The 17,160-nt window shown below is 41.9% G+C and overlaps 1 protein-coding gene across 3 annotated transcripts in view; it reads right to left on the reverse strand.

Moving 5' to 3' along the window:
- Nucleotides 1-13,011, reverse strand: part of LOC100565681 (aldehyde oxidase 2) — a 69,215-nt gene extending 56,204 nt beyond the window's left edge. Inside the window, exons 1-6 of one of the 3 annotated variants that reach the window (XM_062960507.1) lie at nt 12,943-13,011; nt 9,282-9,339; nt 7,944-8,040; nt 7,642-7,750; nt 3,500-3,626; nt 531-592 (exon numbers count right to left, since the gene is read on the reverse strand). In XM_062960507.1, coding sequence (XP_062816577.1) covers nt 531-592; nt 3,500-3,626; nt 7,642-7,750; nt 7,944-8,040; nt 9,282-9,339; nt 12,943-12,996 — 507 coding nt within the window. In that variant the 5' untranslated portion in view covers nt 12,997-13,011. Of the gene's footprint in view, nt 1-530; nt 593-1,742; nt 1,913-3,499; nt 3,627-7,641; nt 7,751-7,943; nt 8,041-9,281; nt 9,340-12,942 lie in introns of those variants that run through there. The other 2 variants (XM_062960498.1, XM_062960488.1) reach the window with 2 other exon arrangements.
- Between the last annotated feature and the right edge of the window lie 4,149 nt (nt 13,012-17,160).

The following is a 17,160-nucleotide window of genomic DNA, read 5'->3' on the forward strand; positions in this document are numbered from 1 at the left end:
ATTTTTATCCACTATCAAGGTTATAAAAACAAAATTACTCTTGAGTGATAGTATGTGGGTAGGAGAGGATGGAGTGCCAAATGTTTGTCCCCCTCCCTTCCCCAAGTTACAGCCAATATGCCTGGGAATTTGTTAGATATGTCCCTGATTCAGCCAAGAAACAGTCAAGAAATTCAAAAGATTTTGAAGTCAGCTGTACCAACCAGTTTGAAACAAGCACACATTTGTAAAAGAGACCCATCATCATGCAAAGGGAGTCAAACTTTTGGTTAGATGTAACATTGTTGTTGTTTTTCTCTTTCATTTAGTGAAATTTAGCATTTCATGCTGTAAAATGTGGGGATGGTGGTTTTTCCCCCCCCCATAATTAAAAGGACAGTATGCATATAGCCTTTCTCCCCCTTCCCCCATCATAGCACATATTGGGAGATTTTGTGAAGGGTGAGCTGCTCTTTCCAGAGCAAATATGAACTTAATAGCTACCTCTAGCAAAATTGATTTTTTTTTCATTTATTCAGTGTTGCTCTTACCAGAGAGAAAGCGCTGAAGCTATCCATTATAGGTCTATATCCTGTACAACGGCATAAGTTCCCTAGAAGAAATTATCAGGCGCAAAGATTAGCACATATAAGATAGCCTTTCCAGTCATCTGAATCAGAGATATCCATTCTGCTCTACTTTATCCTCTACAGACTCTCAATCTTTCCATGATAAAAGTGGATTACTAATCAGATCTCCTTCTTTGTAGGAAGTGCCAGTCCTTTCCACAACAGTCATCTCCTGGATGCAGTGAGCCCTTGGCATCTTCTAGGATTTGGTTCTAAGATTTCAAAATCCATGGATGCTCAAGTCCCATTTTGTACAATGGTACAGTGCAGAGGTCCCCAAACTAAGGCCCGGGGGCCAGATGCGGCCCTCCAAGATGATTTACCTGGCCCCCGGGCCTTAGTTTGGGGACCTCTGCACTATACCATTGTACAAAATGGGACTTGTATTAGTTTTAATAATATAATATATTGTATATACATATAATATTGATAATAATATTATGTTATATATAATACTAATAATAATACTATATAATAATATTAATTATATGTTATATATTACATAACATATAATAGTATAGTGGTATAGTTCAATATAGAATTATATAATGCTAATATTGTGCTATGCTAATAATATAATATATTGTATGTACATATAGCTGCTCTGAGTCCCCTTCGAGGTGAGAAGGGTGGGATATAAATGTAGTAAATAAATGCAGTAAATAAATAATTAATTTTAGACTTAGGCTTGGCCAAAGTCTGAAATGACTTGAAGTCACACAACAACAACAATCCTAATTAACTTGACTTTTTCATTGGCCAGTAGCAGGCCCACACTTTCCATTGAAATCCTGATAGGTTTATGTTGGTTAAAATTGTTTTCATTTTTAAATATTGTATTGTTCTTTTGTTGTTGTTGTTGTTTCACTACAAATAAGACATGTGCAGTATGCATAGGAATTTGTATTTTTTTCAAATGATAATTCGGCCCCTCAACAGTCTGAAGGATTGTGGACCGGCCCTCTGCTTCAAAAGTTTGAGGACCCCTGGTATAGTGGAATGACATCCCTTATATAAAATGCCAGAACCAAGGGGTGAAATCCATGGATGCATGGATATGGAGGACAAACAGTCACAATTCTATCCTTGTCTAATGAAGATAGTATAAACTAGAGATGTGCTTTCGGGACTTACCTTGTTCTGTTTCGTGTCCCGGCTTTTGTCGAGGCCCTGATTCGTTTTCGTCTGACCTCCCGAATAGGCTTTGGGCCTAAGCACCCAGCCCTGAGGGGCCCAGGTGCACAGGCCTAAAGCCTGCTCTTGCAGGCCCAAAGTTCCCAGGCCTAGGGGTGCAGGCTTTGGGCCCACGCAGCCAGGCCTTGCAGGGCCTACAGCCGATTGCCAAGTAAGGATCACTCCTTACTCAGTAATCGTCTACAGGCCCTGCGAAGCCTGGATGCATAAGCCCAAAGCCTGTACCCCTAGGCCTGACAGCTTTGGGCCTACAGGTGCAGGCTTTCGGCCTACACACCTGGGTCTCTCAGGGCCTACAGCTGATTGATCTGAAAGGCAGGCTTGGAGCCAATATTGGCTCCCACCTGCCTTTCATTTTGAGTCAGTTTTTGTTTCATTAGGGGGGTTCTATTTTGTGCCATCTGAATGGACGATATGAAATAGAAACACAAATGAAACAAATGAGACAAATATTATGCACATTTCTAATATAAACATATACATCTCCAGCTTCCAGTGTTTAAACAAAGTCTAGCACAACTTGATACTTATTTTCAGATTACATTCATTGAGTTCAACAGGGTCACTAAAAGAAAATGTGACACGGCCGGATCTTTCAAAGATCACATGCAGCCTTTTATTTTAAACTGAGATAGAGTAACACTGAATAAGATATGTTTTCATCCAAACATCATCCTTTGAAGTGGTAAGGAGATTTGAACTGGATGCTGTTAGAGAGCATTTACATTACACAGTAATAGCAACATTATTCCACTTTTAACTTCCGTGGTTCCATTCTACAGAATCCCAGGGTTTGTAGTCTGGTGAGGTACTAGAGCTCCCTGGCTGAGAAATCTAAATCCCGCTCCCTAAACTGGAAATCCCAGTATTCCATGGGACAAAACCATAGCATTTAAATAACAACAATACTACTATAAATGATTGTGTGAAAAAGACCCTGGTTTTGACTCCATGGTGCACCATAAGCAGACGCCTGCAGTGTCCAAAAGCTCCAGGAAGCTCAAGCAGCAGGAGACAACCAAAGCTTGTGTTGGAGCAGCTCTGTTGAACATTGGACAACTACCGTATTTACTTGGGTATAAGCTGACCTGAATATGGGCTGAGGCACCTAATTTTACCACAAAACAATGGGAAAACTTATTGACTCAAGTATAAGCCGAGGGTGGGAAATGCAGCAGTTACTGGTAAATATCAAAAATAAAAATAGATACCAATAACATTACATTAATTGAGGCATCAGTAGATTAAATGCTTTTTGAATATTTACATAAAACTGTAATTTAAGTTAATAAGACTTTAATAAAATAAGACTGTCCAACTCTGATTACGTACATACTCAAGTACAGTATAAGCCGAACCGAATATAAGCCGACCAAGGACCCTCACGTGAGTATAAGCCGAGGGGGGCTATTCAGCCCTAAAAAATAGCCAAAAAACTTGGCTTATACTTGAGTATATACAGTAACCAGGATGCACCGAGAAAAAATACAGACCTGAATTCTGTTACTAAAAATAGAAAATAAACCTCAATGGAATCAATGGAATTTTCCTGTGTGTTGATTTACTATTCAATAATTCATTGAACGTTTCTGCTCTATCTGGGAATAAGAAAAACGATTCCAGTCACAGTTTGTTTCATCTGTAAGTCCTACTTGATAAGCAGCTACCAAACAAGGAAGGGGAGAAAGCTGGCTTACCATCCAGAGCTGCGGCTATCTGCTCCATGCTGGGTTCAGGGTGGTTTCTTAGCAAGGAATACATGGACATCACCATTCCAGGAGTGCAGAAGCCACACTGGGAGCCATGGCACTTTGCAAGCCTTTGCTACAAAGAAAATGTATTGTCTAAAAGGCCTTGCCTTTTGGGTTTCACTCCATTTCTTTTTTCTCCCTTCTTTCTTGACTTTTATTACTTCTCTTGCTGCCCTTATGCTGTTTTCCATATAAAATCTGAAATATTGCTATTTTTCTGTATGCTTTTGGGGACTTTTCACTGATTTCTCTTGTTCCTTTGTTATAGTAATGAAAGTCAATAGAATGCTGATTTTAAAAGAGCAAGACAATCATCATCCTATGAATATTAGCAGCTGTCAAAATTGGTGCCAGAAGTAGGAAAAGGTTTGGAGTTGCAGAGAGGAAACATGGATGGTGCAAATTTGGAAGCTTTTAAACAGAGGCTTGATGGCCACCTGTTGAGGGTGGATTGATTGTATGTTCCTGCATGGCAGGGGATTGAACTGTAAGGCCCATGTGAGCTGTATGAGTCTGTGATCCTAACTGTTTGGGACAACTCCCACCTTAGCATTGAACATGCCAGGTCAGGTTGATGGGCGTTGTAAAACAAAATATCTGAAGAGTTAAAGTTTGGTTTAAAGAACTGTGAAATGTCACTTTTGCTTTTTGTCTTACAATGCTTTGCTTCTGTTGGTGAATGGTCTATCTCACCATCAATCTGTTGTAAACAATACTCAAATTTAGACTTAATGAAAGAAGCCTGCACAGATCCTTGTCAGGTGCAGTACCACCTAACTGCCACATTCCTGGAGTGTTGTGTGGTTTCCGGGTTGTATAGCTGTGGTGAGTGGATTGAATGAAATTGTATGGTTGGGATCTTCCTGAGACCCATTAAGGTATGGCAGGACTGAGACACCATCTTGGGGTTGAAACTTGAAGATGGCATTACAGAGAAACAAAGGGGGTGAAGATCTGATTAACTTTGGCATGAAAAGCGCTAATGAGAAAACTGCGGACCTGACGATAACTGATCTGATAACTTTTGGTGTAAACAACACATGTTTACATAGTCAGAAACAATAATTCATTAAGTTAAGGAAGTTAAATAATGACTCTTTAAATTAACAAAGTTGAACAACATCTGTTCTGGAACTGATGAAGCTCCAGCAAGTCTGAGCTGAATGACAGGTTATCCAAACAACCCATAATAATGGATAACCAAACATCGCTACATAAGGAGATTCCTTTCCTTTCCTTTGTGTATCAGATCAGTGAGGAATGCAGAGTCTGAACACCTGCCTCCTTTCTCCTAACAGGCTGATCAGCTAAATGGAGAAAGATGGTGAGTATGAATGTGAATGTACGTGAGTGAATGTGAGTGAATGCTGAGTATATGTGATGTTTCCCCTTTGTGTAATCAATACAGTGTTCCCTCACTACTTCGCGGTTCACTTTTCGCAGATTCGCTGTTTCGCGGTTTTTCAATTAACTCCAAAAGACTATTATAAATCATAAAAAATTATAATTTCCAGCCTAAGGAAGGGAGGAAGGAGAAGCCAAAGGGAGAGAAAAGGAGGCCAAGTGGCAACAGGAGAAGAAGGAGGCGATTTATCAACAGACAATTGGTTGATAAAGATTTAAAATAGTGTATAACTATTAAAATAATCTATAAATATTAAAATAAATATAGTGTCCCTACTTCACGGATTTTCACTTATTGCGGATGATCCTGGAACCTAACCCCCGTGATAAGTGAGGGAACACTGTACAGCTATTATAAAACCAGTACTGGGTCTATGTGTCTACATCTTTCTCTGAAAGTGCCTGATACTCTGTCCCACTGAAAACAGATTAAATAACACTTTTAAAGTTCAAAAAATATTCATGACATGGTCATGTTTTAGCAGCATTTTCTCCTGATGTTTCACCTGCCTCTGTGGCTGGTATCTTCAAAGGATCTACCACATTCCTTTTCCTGTTCTTCCAACAGTAACCTCAGGGCAGAAATTAAACAGTAGGCATGTCCCTCATTATTGTTGTCTCTTTTACACCAAACAATCACATCACTATGATTTCAGTTTCACAACCTTGGTTGTACGCTTATTAAACTTGAGATTTGTAGTTTGATGACATCCTATAGCTTTCTGGGAGTTAATTCTAATAAACGTGAAAAAGATTCAGCCCTAGAATTCCCTAGCAAGCACCTTTAGTAGTTAGAGGTAGCAACATGCTGAAGATCTATACTGTGAAAGAGACCTTTCCCTTCCTGTTGCCCTAAGCATTGTGTTTGAATAGGGTCTTTGCAGGCATGGGCAAACTTTTTTGCCTTGGGGCTGCGTGGCAGGCTTGGCTGGGAGGGAGGGGGGCCAGGCACACATGGTGGGGAGGGCCCAGGAGAGGGCAGGGCCAGGAGGGGGCAGGGCAAGGCCCAGGCCATCCTCAGGTTCTCCTCCCAGCATAAGGCCCAGGCTCTTCGCCCCATCCTTATGTTGAGAGAAAGGTGGGATACGCGGCGACTGCCCCAATCCTCGAGCTGTCCTCTTGGCATTATGCTGGGAGGAGGGCGAGACAGATAGCAACTGAGAGTGTTCTAGAGGGCTCTCAGCCGCCGCATGCCTTCCTCGAGCCACCCTCCTAGCATAAGTAGCAGCAAAAATGAGATAAGAATATATGACCTACTGACAGACCCCACATGAACATGGAAAGCGCCTTAAATGTATATTTAATTGTATAATTATGTATATTTTAATGGATATTCTTAATTTTATTGTAATTTTTAATCTTGATGGATTTTTAAATTTGATGACAACTGTTTTTAATGTGTATGGTTATACTGTAAGCCGCCCTGAGTCCCCTGATGGGTGAGAAGGGCGGGGTAGAAGTGATGTAATAAATAATAAATAAATAAATAAATAAGGACGGGACCGCTCATACCCTCCTTATGCTGTGTTAGGGATTCCTCTTCTTCAGAGGAGCAGGAAAGTTTTCATGAATCTGAGTGTGAGTTGGAATCTGAGGAGGAGACTTTGCAAGTACCCACTTTTCAGGAGAGGCGAAAGGAAACAGAGCAGAGACTTCGTTCAGCTAGATCAGCTGCCAGAAATGCAGCTGAGTAATTAGGAATTGCCCTAGCAGCTACGAGGGGACTCAGCTATAAAGCAGAATCAGGTGCAACCAGCTCTTGCTGGTAACAAACTGACTCTAATGCCTTCGCTCCCCATGAGCCTGCTCCGAGTCTGCATCTGGATTTATTGTTGTTTCTTTGTCTGAAGTAAGACTGCTATTTGATTTGGGACTGTATCAGAGACTAAGAAGTGTATTTGCCCTAAGACTTCCTTGCTTCCTTTTACATTATTCCACTGAGTGTGCTGTACTTTATGTTTTTCTGAAGTAAAGCAGTTTTCATTTACTTACCACAGTGTTTTAAGGCTGTTCTTGAAAGACAAAACAGGACATGCTGGGAGGAGGGCGAGACACACGGTGGCTGAGAGTACTCTAGAGGACTCTCAGCTGTTATGTGCCTTCCTCTCCCATCTTCCTCCCCCACCGTGTCCTTCTCCAAGAGGACAGGGAAAATGAGAAGGGCCTGATTTAAGCACCCAGAGGGCCGCATCCATCCCCTGGGCCTTAGTTTGCCCATGCCTAGTCTACAGTGAACAAGCTGGCAACCCACTACGTTTCCCAGATGACCCCTCCTCTCCTCCCAAGCCAAGGGCTCAATTTGTGATTAGCTCCAGCAAATCAATACATCCTATTCCCATCTTGAAATTTCCTTATTGGGCTGCCACAGCAGATTTCACTTTTTTTTCCTGATCTGACAGAGACTGCTATGGCAGCTTGTCCTCTTTTCTTTTGGTCTACGTGGGTCATGTCTAGGGACACCAGGGTCTCCACTTTTACAGTCTTTCACTCTAACAAAGTAGCTGGAATCACAACAGCTGGGCAAGGAGAAAATTAAAGTAGGAAAATAAAATGTTTCCCAGTCCAGTTCATAATTCAGGCTACAGTTGAGCTGAGGTAGGGGTGGGGTGGGGTGGGGGCACCAAAATCACCAGGCTTTTTATTCTGTGCCCTGTACTTAATGTTTCCATAACCTCCTATCTTACCTGAATGGGGTGCAACTTGGTTGTTGTGGTTCCCACTCCTTCGACAGTGGTTACTGCAGCACCATACAATGAGCAGAGTGGGAGGAGGCAAGAGTTGGCTGGATAATGCCTTGGGAGTGTTAAGGGCAAGTCTGATTCTTGACTGGTTGCGGATTTCAAGCTATGGTATTTCTGCACACTTAACAAATGATAATCCCTTGGACTCTTTGCAAGGGGAAAAATCATTCCATGTAGTTTACTTTAAAATTCGTTAAGTTGTGGTGCACATTTATGGAACTGTCCTCCCCTTTTCTGAAGGATACCGTATTTTCTTGGAATCTGCATTGTATGTAGAAATCATCACAGTGCAGGCCCCACAGCCTCCGATTCCACAGCCATACTTAGTTCCTGTGAGGCGGACTTGACACCACATTATTAAGGAAAACCAATGATTTCTTCTATTTAATACTTAGTAAATGTAAATGAAACGTGACATTATGAACATCCCAATGTTTATGATGTTACTTTTAATTTAGAAAGAACCTCCTGATGGTTGAAAAGAGGATTTCTTTCTGATAGCAGACGAAACCAACCAAGGCTGGATCCCCTCTATCATATATTCTTGTTTCAGAATGCAGATTAATTGTTTTGAGCTGGATTATACAAGTCGGCACTGCCATATAATCCAGTTTAATGTAGTTAATCTGCATTCAGTATCTGGATTATATGGCAGTGGAGATGGGCCTTAGTGGGATTTCAGTGAAATAAGGGATCGAACTGCTGTTGCTTTAGTGCAGGTGTCCAGAAGAAATTTTATCAGGGGTTGCCTGAGTTGCTGTGATGGAGGCTTAGACTTGCTCACTCCTGTATCAGTGAATTTTGGTCTGCAGTTGTCTCAATGACTAAAGTACTTATCACCTTAGTCAGTTATTTCAGATCATTCTACTTGAAAATCTTTTCTTCTGCATCCCAAAAAGTAGTGGAATGGCAAAATACTCTTTTCCATTCTCCTTGCAGTTGTGTTCCAGGTCCATTTCCATTTATTTTTCCCATTGGAATATGACAATATCATTTATACCACCTTCTGTCCTGATCTATGCAATTTTTTCAGTGGGTTTTCATAATTTCACAAGTCAGCAATTGCATAATTGTGCCCATGTTAAAGTAATATTTTTCTTTGGATTCTGATCCATAAGATTTTTTTTAGCAATTTGAAAACAAAGTGCAAGTAGCTAAAAAGTGTGAGAGAATTGACCGTCTGCAGAGATGTTGCCCGGGGAACACCCGGACAAGTTACCATCCTGCCGGGAGGCTTCTCTCATGTCCCCACAAGCTACAGCTGACAGACGGGAGCTCACCCCATCTCACAGATTCAAACCAGCAACATTCAGGTCAGTAACCCAACCTCCAGGTCAGCAGTTCAGACGGTACAAGGATTTAACCCACTCTTATCCAGAAGATTAACACATAACATGCCACTTTCACTCATTGTTTTTTGGGCTTTCCCCCACAAACCAGCACTTGCCTGGTCCTGTTTTTGCACATTACTCTAAAAAAATTGTATATTTCTCTAAAATATATATAGACTATATTACTCTAAAAAAACCAAGAAGAAAGTTGTTATGCAATGCAAACCCCCCCCCCCCCAAACTGAAGGATACGCCCCTTTCTCAGGTAATTAAGCAGCAATTCTTCAGGATCAGTGTACTTCTCGATCACCTGCAATAGAAATGAAACAGAAATCCAGAAAGACATAGGAACTTTTCATATTGGCCACTGGAATTGCCGCTCATTGTGGTGAATCTGGTGGTGCCCAGCAGGGGTGGGGGGAACTTGTTGCCCCATGCCCTGCATAGCCCAGCTTCCCCCTTACCTGATCCCATGGGGGAAGCATCTGCCAACTGGCTTCTCTCCATTGATTTCCTCTGCCACATGGGAAGTCTCTTGTGTTGCTGCTGCAGTGGCATACACCGGATCCCCTCTGTTTGCATGACAGACTCCCGCCAGAAGTAGCTCAATATTGTGGGATGGGAGCCAGCAGACTCCGTTGCACAAATGGAGTAGAACCGGCATATGCCACTGAAATTACCCCATATAATAAGGTTGTAAACCTGCCTTGCTGAACAGGATCAGCTATGCTTTTGATAGTAGGAATTAAGACCACATGGCTATATTTTTAGATTCTCTTATTCAACATTTTATACATATACGTCCATACAAAATATCTTAGAAGCAGGGACTTCAGTAAGAAGTTAGTGGAAAATTACACATGGAAATCACTTGTCATTCAGGCTTTCTGTTAGCAATAAGCTTTCATCTAAGGCGAGGACAAGTGAAGCCCATTACAGGCTGTGGCCGGGCAGAATGCTACTGTTCAAAGTTCCAGGCAGAAATGTCCAGGGATACCTCATCCCTCCAACCCTGAGTGCCTGCTTCCTGCCAGATGGTTAGCATCCCCTGCTCATTCAGCATGTTCAGTCTGAATGGGAAAGTTTCTTTTTTTTCTCCCCTAAACATACTTTTTGTACCTCTGAACTTCTGCAAAATTTAAAATTCCCATGGAAATGCGGATATTTCACATTCATGTGTGATCAGCTTGCTACAATCAGATATGAGAAATCTTTCTAAAATCTTTTGAGAAGTCCCCATTTTGTAGCATTTTGTGGGTAGGGAGAGAGAAGAGTTGAAAGCTCATGCGGGAACCAGGATCTAAATTCTGACTTTGCAGGTATGTTCCTGGCAAGGAATCATTGGCAGTCTCCTTTAACTTTCAATTCCCATGATGCATGCATCTCAGTTCTGCAATTTGTCTACATCAATGTTTCTCAAACTGTGCTCCTCCAAGTGTTTTGGATTTCAACTCCCAGAAATCCTAGTCATCTTACCAGCTGTTAGAAAGTGTGGGAACTGAAGTCCAAAACATCAGGAAGAGCACAATGTGAGAAACTCTGATCTACATTAATCACTTGCTATGCTTGTTGAAGATGTTAGTGGATGCTGCCAATCACAGTCACAAAGGTATCCAAAAGAAAGATATTACTTCTTCTGGTCTTGTCAAATCACACAGGATGCTACTGTACTCAATACACAGAAGTAGCTCCATATCATTGGGACAAAACTATGCACCTCAATGCAAATTAATGGGTTTATTAATTTAAGTAGACCTCCCTTTATTCCAAAATTGGGATATATCTTAAAACAGGTAAAGGTAAAGGTTTCCCCTGACATTAAGTCCAGTCATGTCTGACTCTGGGGGTTGGTGCTCATCTCCATTTCTAAGCCAAAGAGCTGGCATTGTCCGTAGACACCTCCAAGGTCATGTGGCCAGCATGGCTGCATGGAGCGCCGTTACCTTCCCGCCGGAGCGGGATACCTATTGATCTACTCACATTTGCATGTTTTTGAACTGCTAGGTTGGCAGGAGCTGGAACTAACAGTGGGCGCTCAAGCCGCTCCCGGGATTTGAACCAGGGACCTTTCGGTCTGCAAGTTCAGCAGCTCAGTGCTTTAATACACTTCGCCACCAGTGCTCCCGATCTTAAAACAAGATTAATGTAAAAGATAAAGTAAGAGAAAAGGAAGCATCGTACGAAGAGCAGTTTTGACCATCTGATCAGGTAGTTAGTCAAGCAATAGATTGCTCCTAAACATGCCTGAATAAAAAGACCTTTGCTAGCAAAAGAGAAATTAAGGTAGTCTAGCCTAAGATTATGCAGAACTGATTCGAGTGTTGGACTATGATTCTGGAGACAAGGGCTCATTTCCTGCTTGGCCACAGAGACACACTGGGTTATATACTCAGCCCCAGAAAACCCTGTAAGTTTATTTACTGTATTTATGTTTTATTTACTGTATTTATATCCTGCCCTTCTCACCCTGAAGGTGACTCAGAGCGGCCTTTCAAATAGGCAGCAAATTTATGCCATAAACATAAACAGTTACATTAAAACCAAAAACATTAAAACAAATAAATTAAAATCAATAATTAAAATCACGCCATCCAAAATCATGATCCAAGGCCATTTGTCATTTCACTATTTGTTATTCTCTTATAGCACTAGGACTTGATGGAAATAGCTTGAAAGCACACAACAAGAACAATTACAGAACCACTACTTCGTGGTTCGCTTTTTGCGCCCTTGCAGTTTCGCTTTGTTTTTGCCTCACAAGGTAGCGGCAGTGGCAGGAGTGCACATGCACATGCTTGAGAGGCAAGGAGAAGACAACACAAATATAGCGTCCCTACTTCGTGGATTTTCACTTTTCGCGGGTGGTCCTGGAATGTAATTCCTGCGATAAGTGAGGGAACACTGTACACTAAAGCCTTGGCTTCCTAGAGTGAAGAGAGCTGCAGTATCTTTAATGCTGTATAGATGTTGTAGCAGATTTTGTTTGTTACTTGGTTGCTTGAAAACAACACTTACTGGAATTCTCTTTTCTGCATAGCCATTAGAAGAGCCCCCAGTGGCACAGTGGGTTAAACCGCTTAGCTGCTGAATTTGCTGACCGAAAGGGAACAGAGTGAGTTCTCACTGTCAGCTCCAGCTTCTGCCAACCTAGCAGTTCGAAAACATGTAAATGTGAGTAGATCAATAGGTACCCCTCTGGCAGTAAGGTAATGGCGCTCCATGCAGTCATGCCGGCCACATGACCTTGGAGACGTCTACAGACAATGCTAACTCTTTGGCTTAGAAATGGAGATGAGCACCAACCCCCAGAGTTGGACACGGCTAGACTTAACGTCAGGGGAAACCTTTACCTATTAGAGGAACAGGCACCATTTCCAGTTTTCATTCTGACAACCCTTGTCTAGCTTCTCTGTCTCCTACACTCATATGCATCCAGAAAATGAACTAGTTTTCTTTGAATCTGAAACATTACTAATGATCAGTGATGCATCTCCAAAAAGTGTCATGTAGTAAGCAAACACATGGTGCAATGTACAAAAAACAGAGACAATGTGTACAAAGCTGTTGTTGTGTGTCCTCAAATGTTGTTTCTAACTTATAGTGACTCTAGGTCAATTCTATCAGAGGGTCTTCTTCTTAGCAAGATTCATTCAGAAGATGTTTGCTTTTGTCTTTTTCTGAAGCTGAGAGAATGTGCCTGGTAAGTTTCCATACCTGAATAGAGATTCAAATTCTGTATCCAACATTATGGCCCAACACTCAAATCACTACACCACAATGGCTCTCTTGTATAATGTTGTCCTACTTGTAAAATCATGAATTATGTAGTATATCTGTATAGATTGGAAGCTCCCACTTCTTCTAATTCTTTCTTAAAGAACATAGCAAATTGCTGAAGAAAAGAAATCCTTACCTTTTTGCCATTGATAAAAAATATAAGCTCATCAGATTGCTGGGGGTAAGCCATCCTCCTTTTTAAAAGTATACAAGCTGCTACAGATGATATGGAGAGCCACCAAAGAAAAATTATAGTTGCTTCTAACGCTAGATCAATGTTTTATATTAGTCTGTTCCCCAGATGAGAGTAACAGATAAAAGAGTGGGGAGGAGGAGCTGGGTTGGAATCACTGGGAACATCTCTGCAAGCTCATATGTCTTTTAACATATTAATCTGAAACTCAGTTACATTAATTACTGAGCAGGAGGCTTCCTTTTTGGGAAGGAGTGTTGGGAACCAGTGATTGTGTCACCAGCCTAGAATCATAGAATTGTAGAGTTGGAAGAGACCTCACAGGCCATCCAGTCCAACCCCCTGCAAGAAGCAGGAAAATCTCATTCAAAGCACCCCCGACAGGTGGCCATCCAGCCTCTGCCTAAATGATGACATTAGCCCTATGACTCCCCAGATCATGCTTGTGCCACTGCTTAAAGATCAAGAAAAAGGGAAAAGTTTATTTCAAGGTTTCAGGTAGTGGGGTCCTTTGTGATCATCCAGCACAGACCCCTGGTCATGAGTTTTGGGGTCCAGGTTTTTGACACTTATTCCATACACACCCAGCAGAGACCCTCTGCCAACAAAATGTGTGTCTCCATTATCCCATAAATCCTTATTCACTCTACCATTTTCACTTCCATTACAATCAATCCCCTTCCCAGCTGTGTTAGCTTTTGTTCCTTCCAGTCTGGTCCTTTCTGTAGGACCTGCGCCACCACTGACTCCATTCATATCCCGCTCTAGGTATAGCAGTAGCTTTGAAACTGTCAAAGAAATATTTTTACTCTCCGAGCTATGGGATCCTATTTCCTCCTTGCAAGGCCTATGATTGGTAGAAAGGGCAGTAACCCCTCTACCGTGATATCATGAAATCAGACCCCAAAATTGTGGAATGTTTAAAATATAATTAGGACATATAGTGGGAGTGCACACCTATGTCTTACAGTAATCCTTTGTATGAATTGCCTTTGGAATACTGTCTGAACACACCCAGCCCCCTTCTTGTAATTTTCACAATCCCCTTACAGTGGACTGGGAGATGTGAGGGGAGCGCAGAAGGAATTTGTGTTAGAGTTCTGTGTCCATTTCCTTCTCCCATTGTTAAGGCTATCTGTGGAAAAATATGTATTTTTAGGACTTCATCAGATTACGCTGGGAAGTGTTCAGAAGAAGAGAGTTCAGTCTAACTCCATTTCATAATAAAATGGAGTTTTTCCCTACCTTACTATTACACTGTTTAGTGCACTCCGTTGTCTTGTGAATTTTTTAATAAGAGGCTTCCACACTGCAGACATTAGGCCCCACCCACCATCCCTCTGGGTGCTTTTTGGTACTTCAACTCCCACAATTCCCAACAGCAGGGAGGGAGAGAAAGAAAAGGGATGGGAGGGAAACCCATTTGGAAAGGCAACAGCACTGGCCCTCCCAACGCAGGACAAATCATGGAAGGAAGGAATAAAGGTACCATAAAAGGTTATTTTTTTTTTCAAAGTAGAAGCATTGTGAGGTAGCTTACAACCAAATCTTTCTGCTTGGGGAGCAAAAGGAAATTGCCCCAAAAAGTTTATTTTGACTCCTCCCCCAATTTCTCCTCCCACAAATTGGGTAATTCTAACCTGAGAGCAAGGAGTGCTACTTCATTAGAAATTTGGCAAAACATCTGGAGTTTAAAGAAAAATCCATTTCCTTACCTCTTCCTGATATGTTGGAAAAAATGCTGCTCTCAACATTTAAAAGACTCAAAAACTGCACTTTAAATAAATGTGGTGAACCCAGTGGAATACCAGATTTTAAGCATAGAACTCGGTGAATTTAAATTATGTAATGAAATGGTATATGCGTCATTGGAATGTTGCCTTTGTAAGGCCATCCTGAGTCCCCTTCGGAGTTGAGAAGGGTGGGATATAAGTGTGGTAAATAAATAAACAAACAAATAAATGTTCTGGCATCCATGCCTCAAGCCAGGCTCACCTACTGAAATGGTCATTATCCTCAAGTTTCCATTGTGTGCACTGGACCCAATTTTTGTGTGTTAATCAGAGCCAACCCATTAAGCACATCATGGACTCATGTCCCAAAATCACACCACATTCCTTTTTGATCATGCCCCTCTCGGAAACAGATCAATAAACAGACTGACACTTCAAATGCTCCAATGACAGTTTACTGATGAAGAGTCAACTAGCAATGATGTCTGACCAAGTCCTGAGCCACTCAGGATGCAGATTCAAGCCAGACAGTTTTTCATCCAATCAGCACCTGCTGTGAGTTTCTTGAATACTCTGTATTTTCAATTGTGCTATATCAGAACTTTGTACTCCTTTCACTTCTTACATCCTATCTAGCCATTTATCTTTAACCATGAATACAAATTTCTTAATCTTTATATAATATAGATATTGGCTTCACCACTTTCTATCCATTCCATATAAGTCACTTCTGTTTTACTCTCCTCTCGAACTATATGTTCTATAATGAGGGGAAAAATGTGAAAAGAAGAATTACTTTGTAAAAGACATGAATAGATAATATAGAAATATTTCATTATTTTCAATGTGCATTCGCAATAGCTGTCTAGCCTCTTTGACCTGTCTATGTCTGATTCGGCTTTCTGGAAAGCTAGGCACGCAGGCCCACCCAAATCCAAGTTTTAGCGGAGATGAAATCACTCAACAACTAAGAACTAATTAAAAATGCTATGTGAATGCAAAATATCTCACAACTGTTATGACTAGTAAGCCAGATCTAGCCAGCATTTGCGGAGACTCTGCATCAGAAACTCAAGCCAGAATTACAGAGAATGGATTATACTGATAACAGGAAACTGCAGAGCCTAAGAAGCTGACTCATCATTAGGTGCCTCCCTTAGACCTGCAAGTAGGTATTGAACTAAAACCAAGAAACACTGGACAAATCTACAAACTCTTGGCTATTTAAAAGGCAATCATTTTGCAATTAATTTCTGGGGTAGTCTGTTACCCAGTTCCAGACTACCCCAGAAACTGCCTCCCTTCAATCAGTTTAAAATACAGTTTTTTTAAGGTGATGTGTTTTATCTTGGTGTTTTAACTGGTCTACCTCACCTTGAGCTGAGGCAAAATTCTGTTTCTGGTTTGAAAGTGTTATTTCCGGTTCGATTGTACGGTACTTACTTTGAGAGTAGTTGTTATATTCCAAAAACTTCATTTTTGTGGCTGCCATAAACTACAGCAGAGTCTCGCTTATTCAACATAAACGGGCCGGCAGAATGTTGGATAAGCGAATATGTTGGATAATAAGGAGGGATCAAGGAAAAGCCTATTAAACATCAAATTTTGTTATGATTTTACAAATTAAGCATCAAAACATCATGTTTTACAACAAATCGACAGTAAAGGCAGTTCAATACATGGTAACGTTGTAAAAAAAACTTGCCATACTCTGTTCCCTCTGAGACTGATGCAATGAGTATTGGGCCTCTCCATGCACCAGGCACTTGCCAGGAGGGGCGAGATGCAGCCGGTACAGGCTGGACGCTGTGCCTAACGGTAAAAATTTGCACCCCTCCTGGCGGGTGCCCGGTGCAAGGAAGAAGCCCGCTACATGTTGCTGTCTAGAGAGAATTCTCTAGGCAGCAATGTGCAGTGGACCTCTCGGCCCTCCCGGTGAGCGCCTAGCGAGCGGAGAAGCCCACTTCATGTTGTTGCCCAGAGAGGTTTCTCTAGGCATCAATAAACATTGGGACTCTCACCCCTCCCAGTGAGCTCTCCAGCAAGCAGAGGAGCCCACTGCATGCTGCTGCCTAGAGAGGTTTATCTAGGCAGCAACGCACAGTGGGTCTCTCACCCCTCCTGGTAAGGGCCCAGCAAGCAGAGAAGCCTGCTGCATGTTGCTGTCCAGAGAGGTTTCTCTAGGCAGTAATGCTCAGTAGGCCTCTCGCCTCTCCCAGTGAGTGGAGAAGCCTGCTTCGTGTTGCTGCCTAGAAATGTTTCTCTAGGCAGTAATGCGCAGTGGGCCTCTTGCTCCTCCCAGTCAGCAGAAAAGCCCGCTTTGTGTTGCTGCCTAGAGAAGTTTCTCTAGGCAGCAACGCACAGTGGGCCTCTCCGCGCTTGCCAGGAGGGGCGAGACGTGGCCAGTGCAGGCTGAACGCGCCAATGG

Source organism: Anolis carolinensis, chromosome 1 (assembly GCF_035594765.1).
Source record: "Anolis carolinensis isolate JA03-04 chromosome 1, rAnoCar3.1.pri, whole genome shotgun sequence".
Lineage (NCBI taxonomy): Eukaryota > Metazoa > Chordata > Lepidosauria > Squamata > Dactyloidae > Anolis > Anolis carolinensis.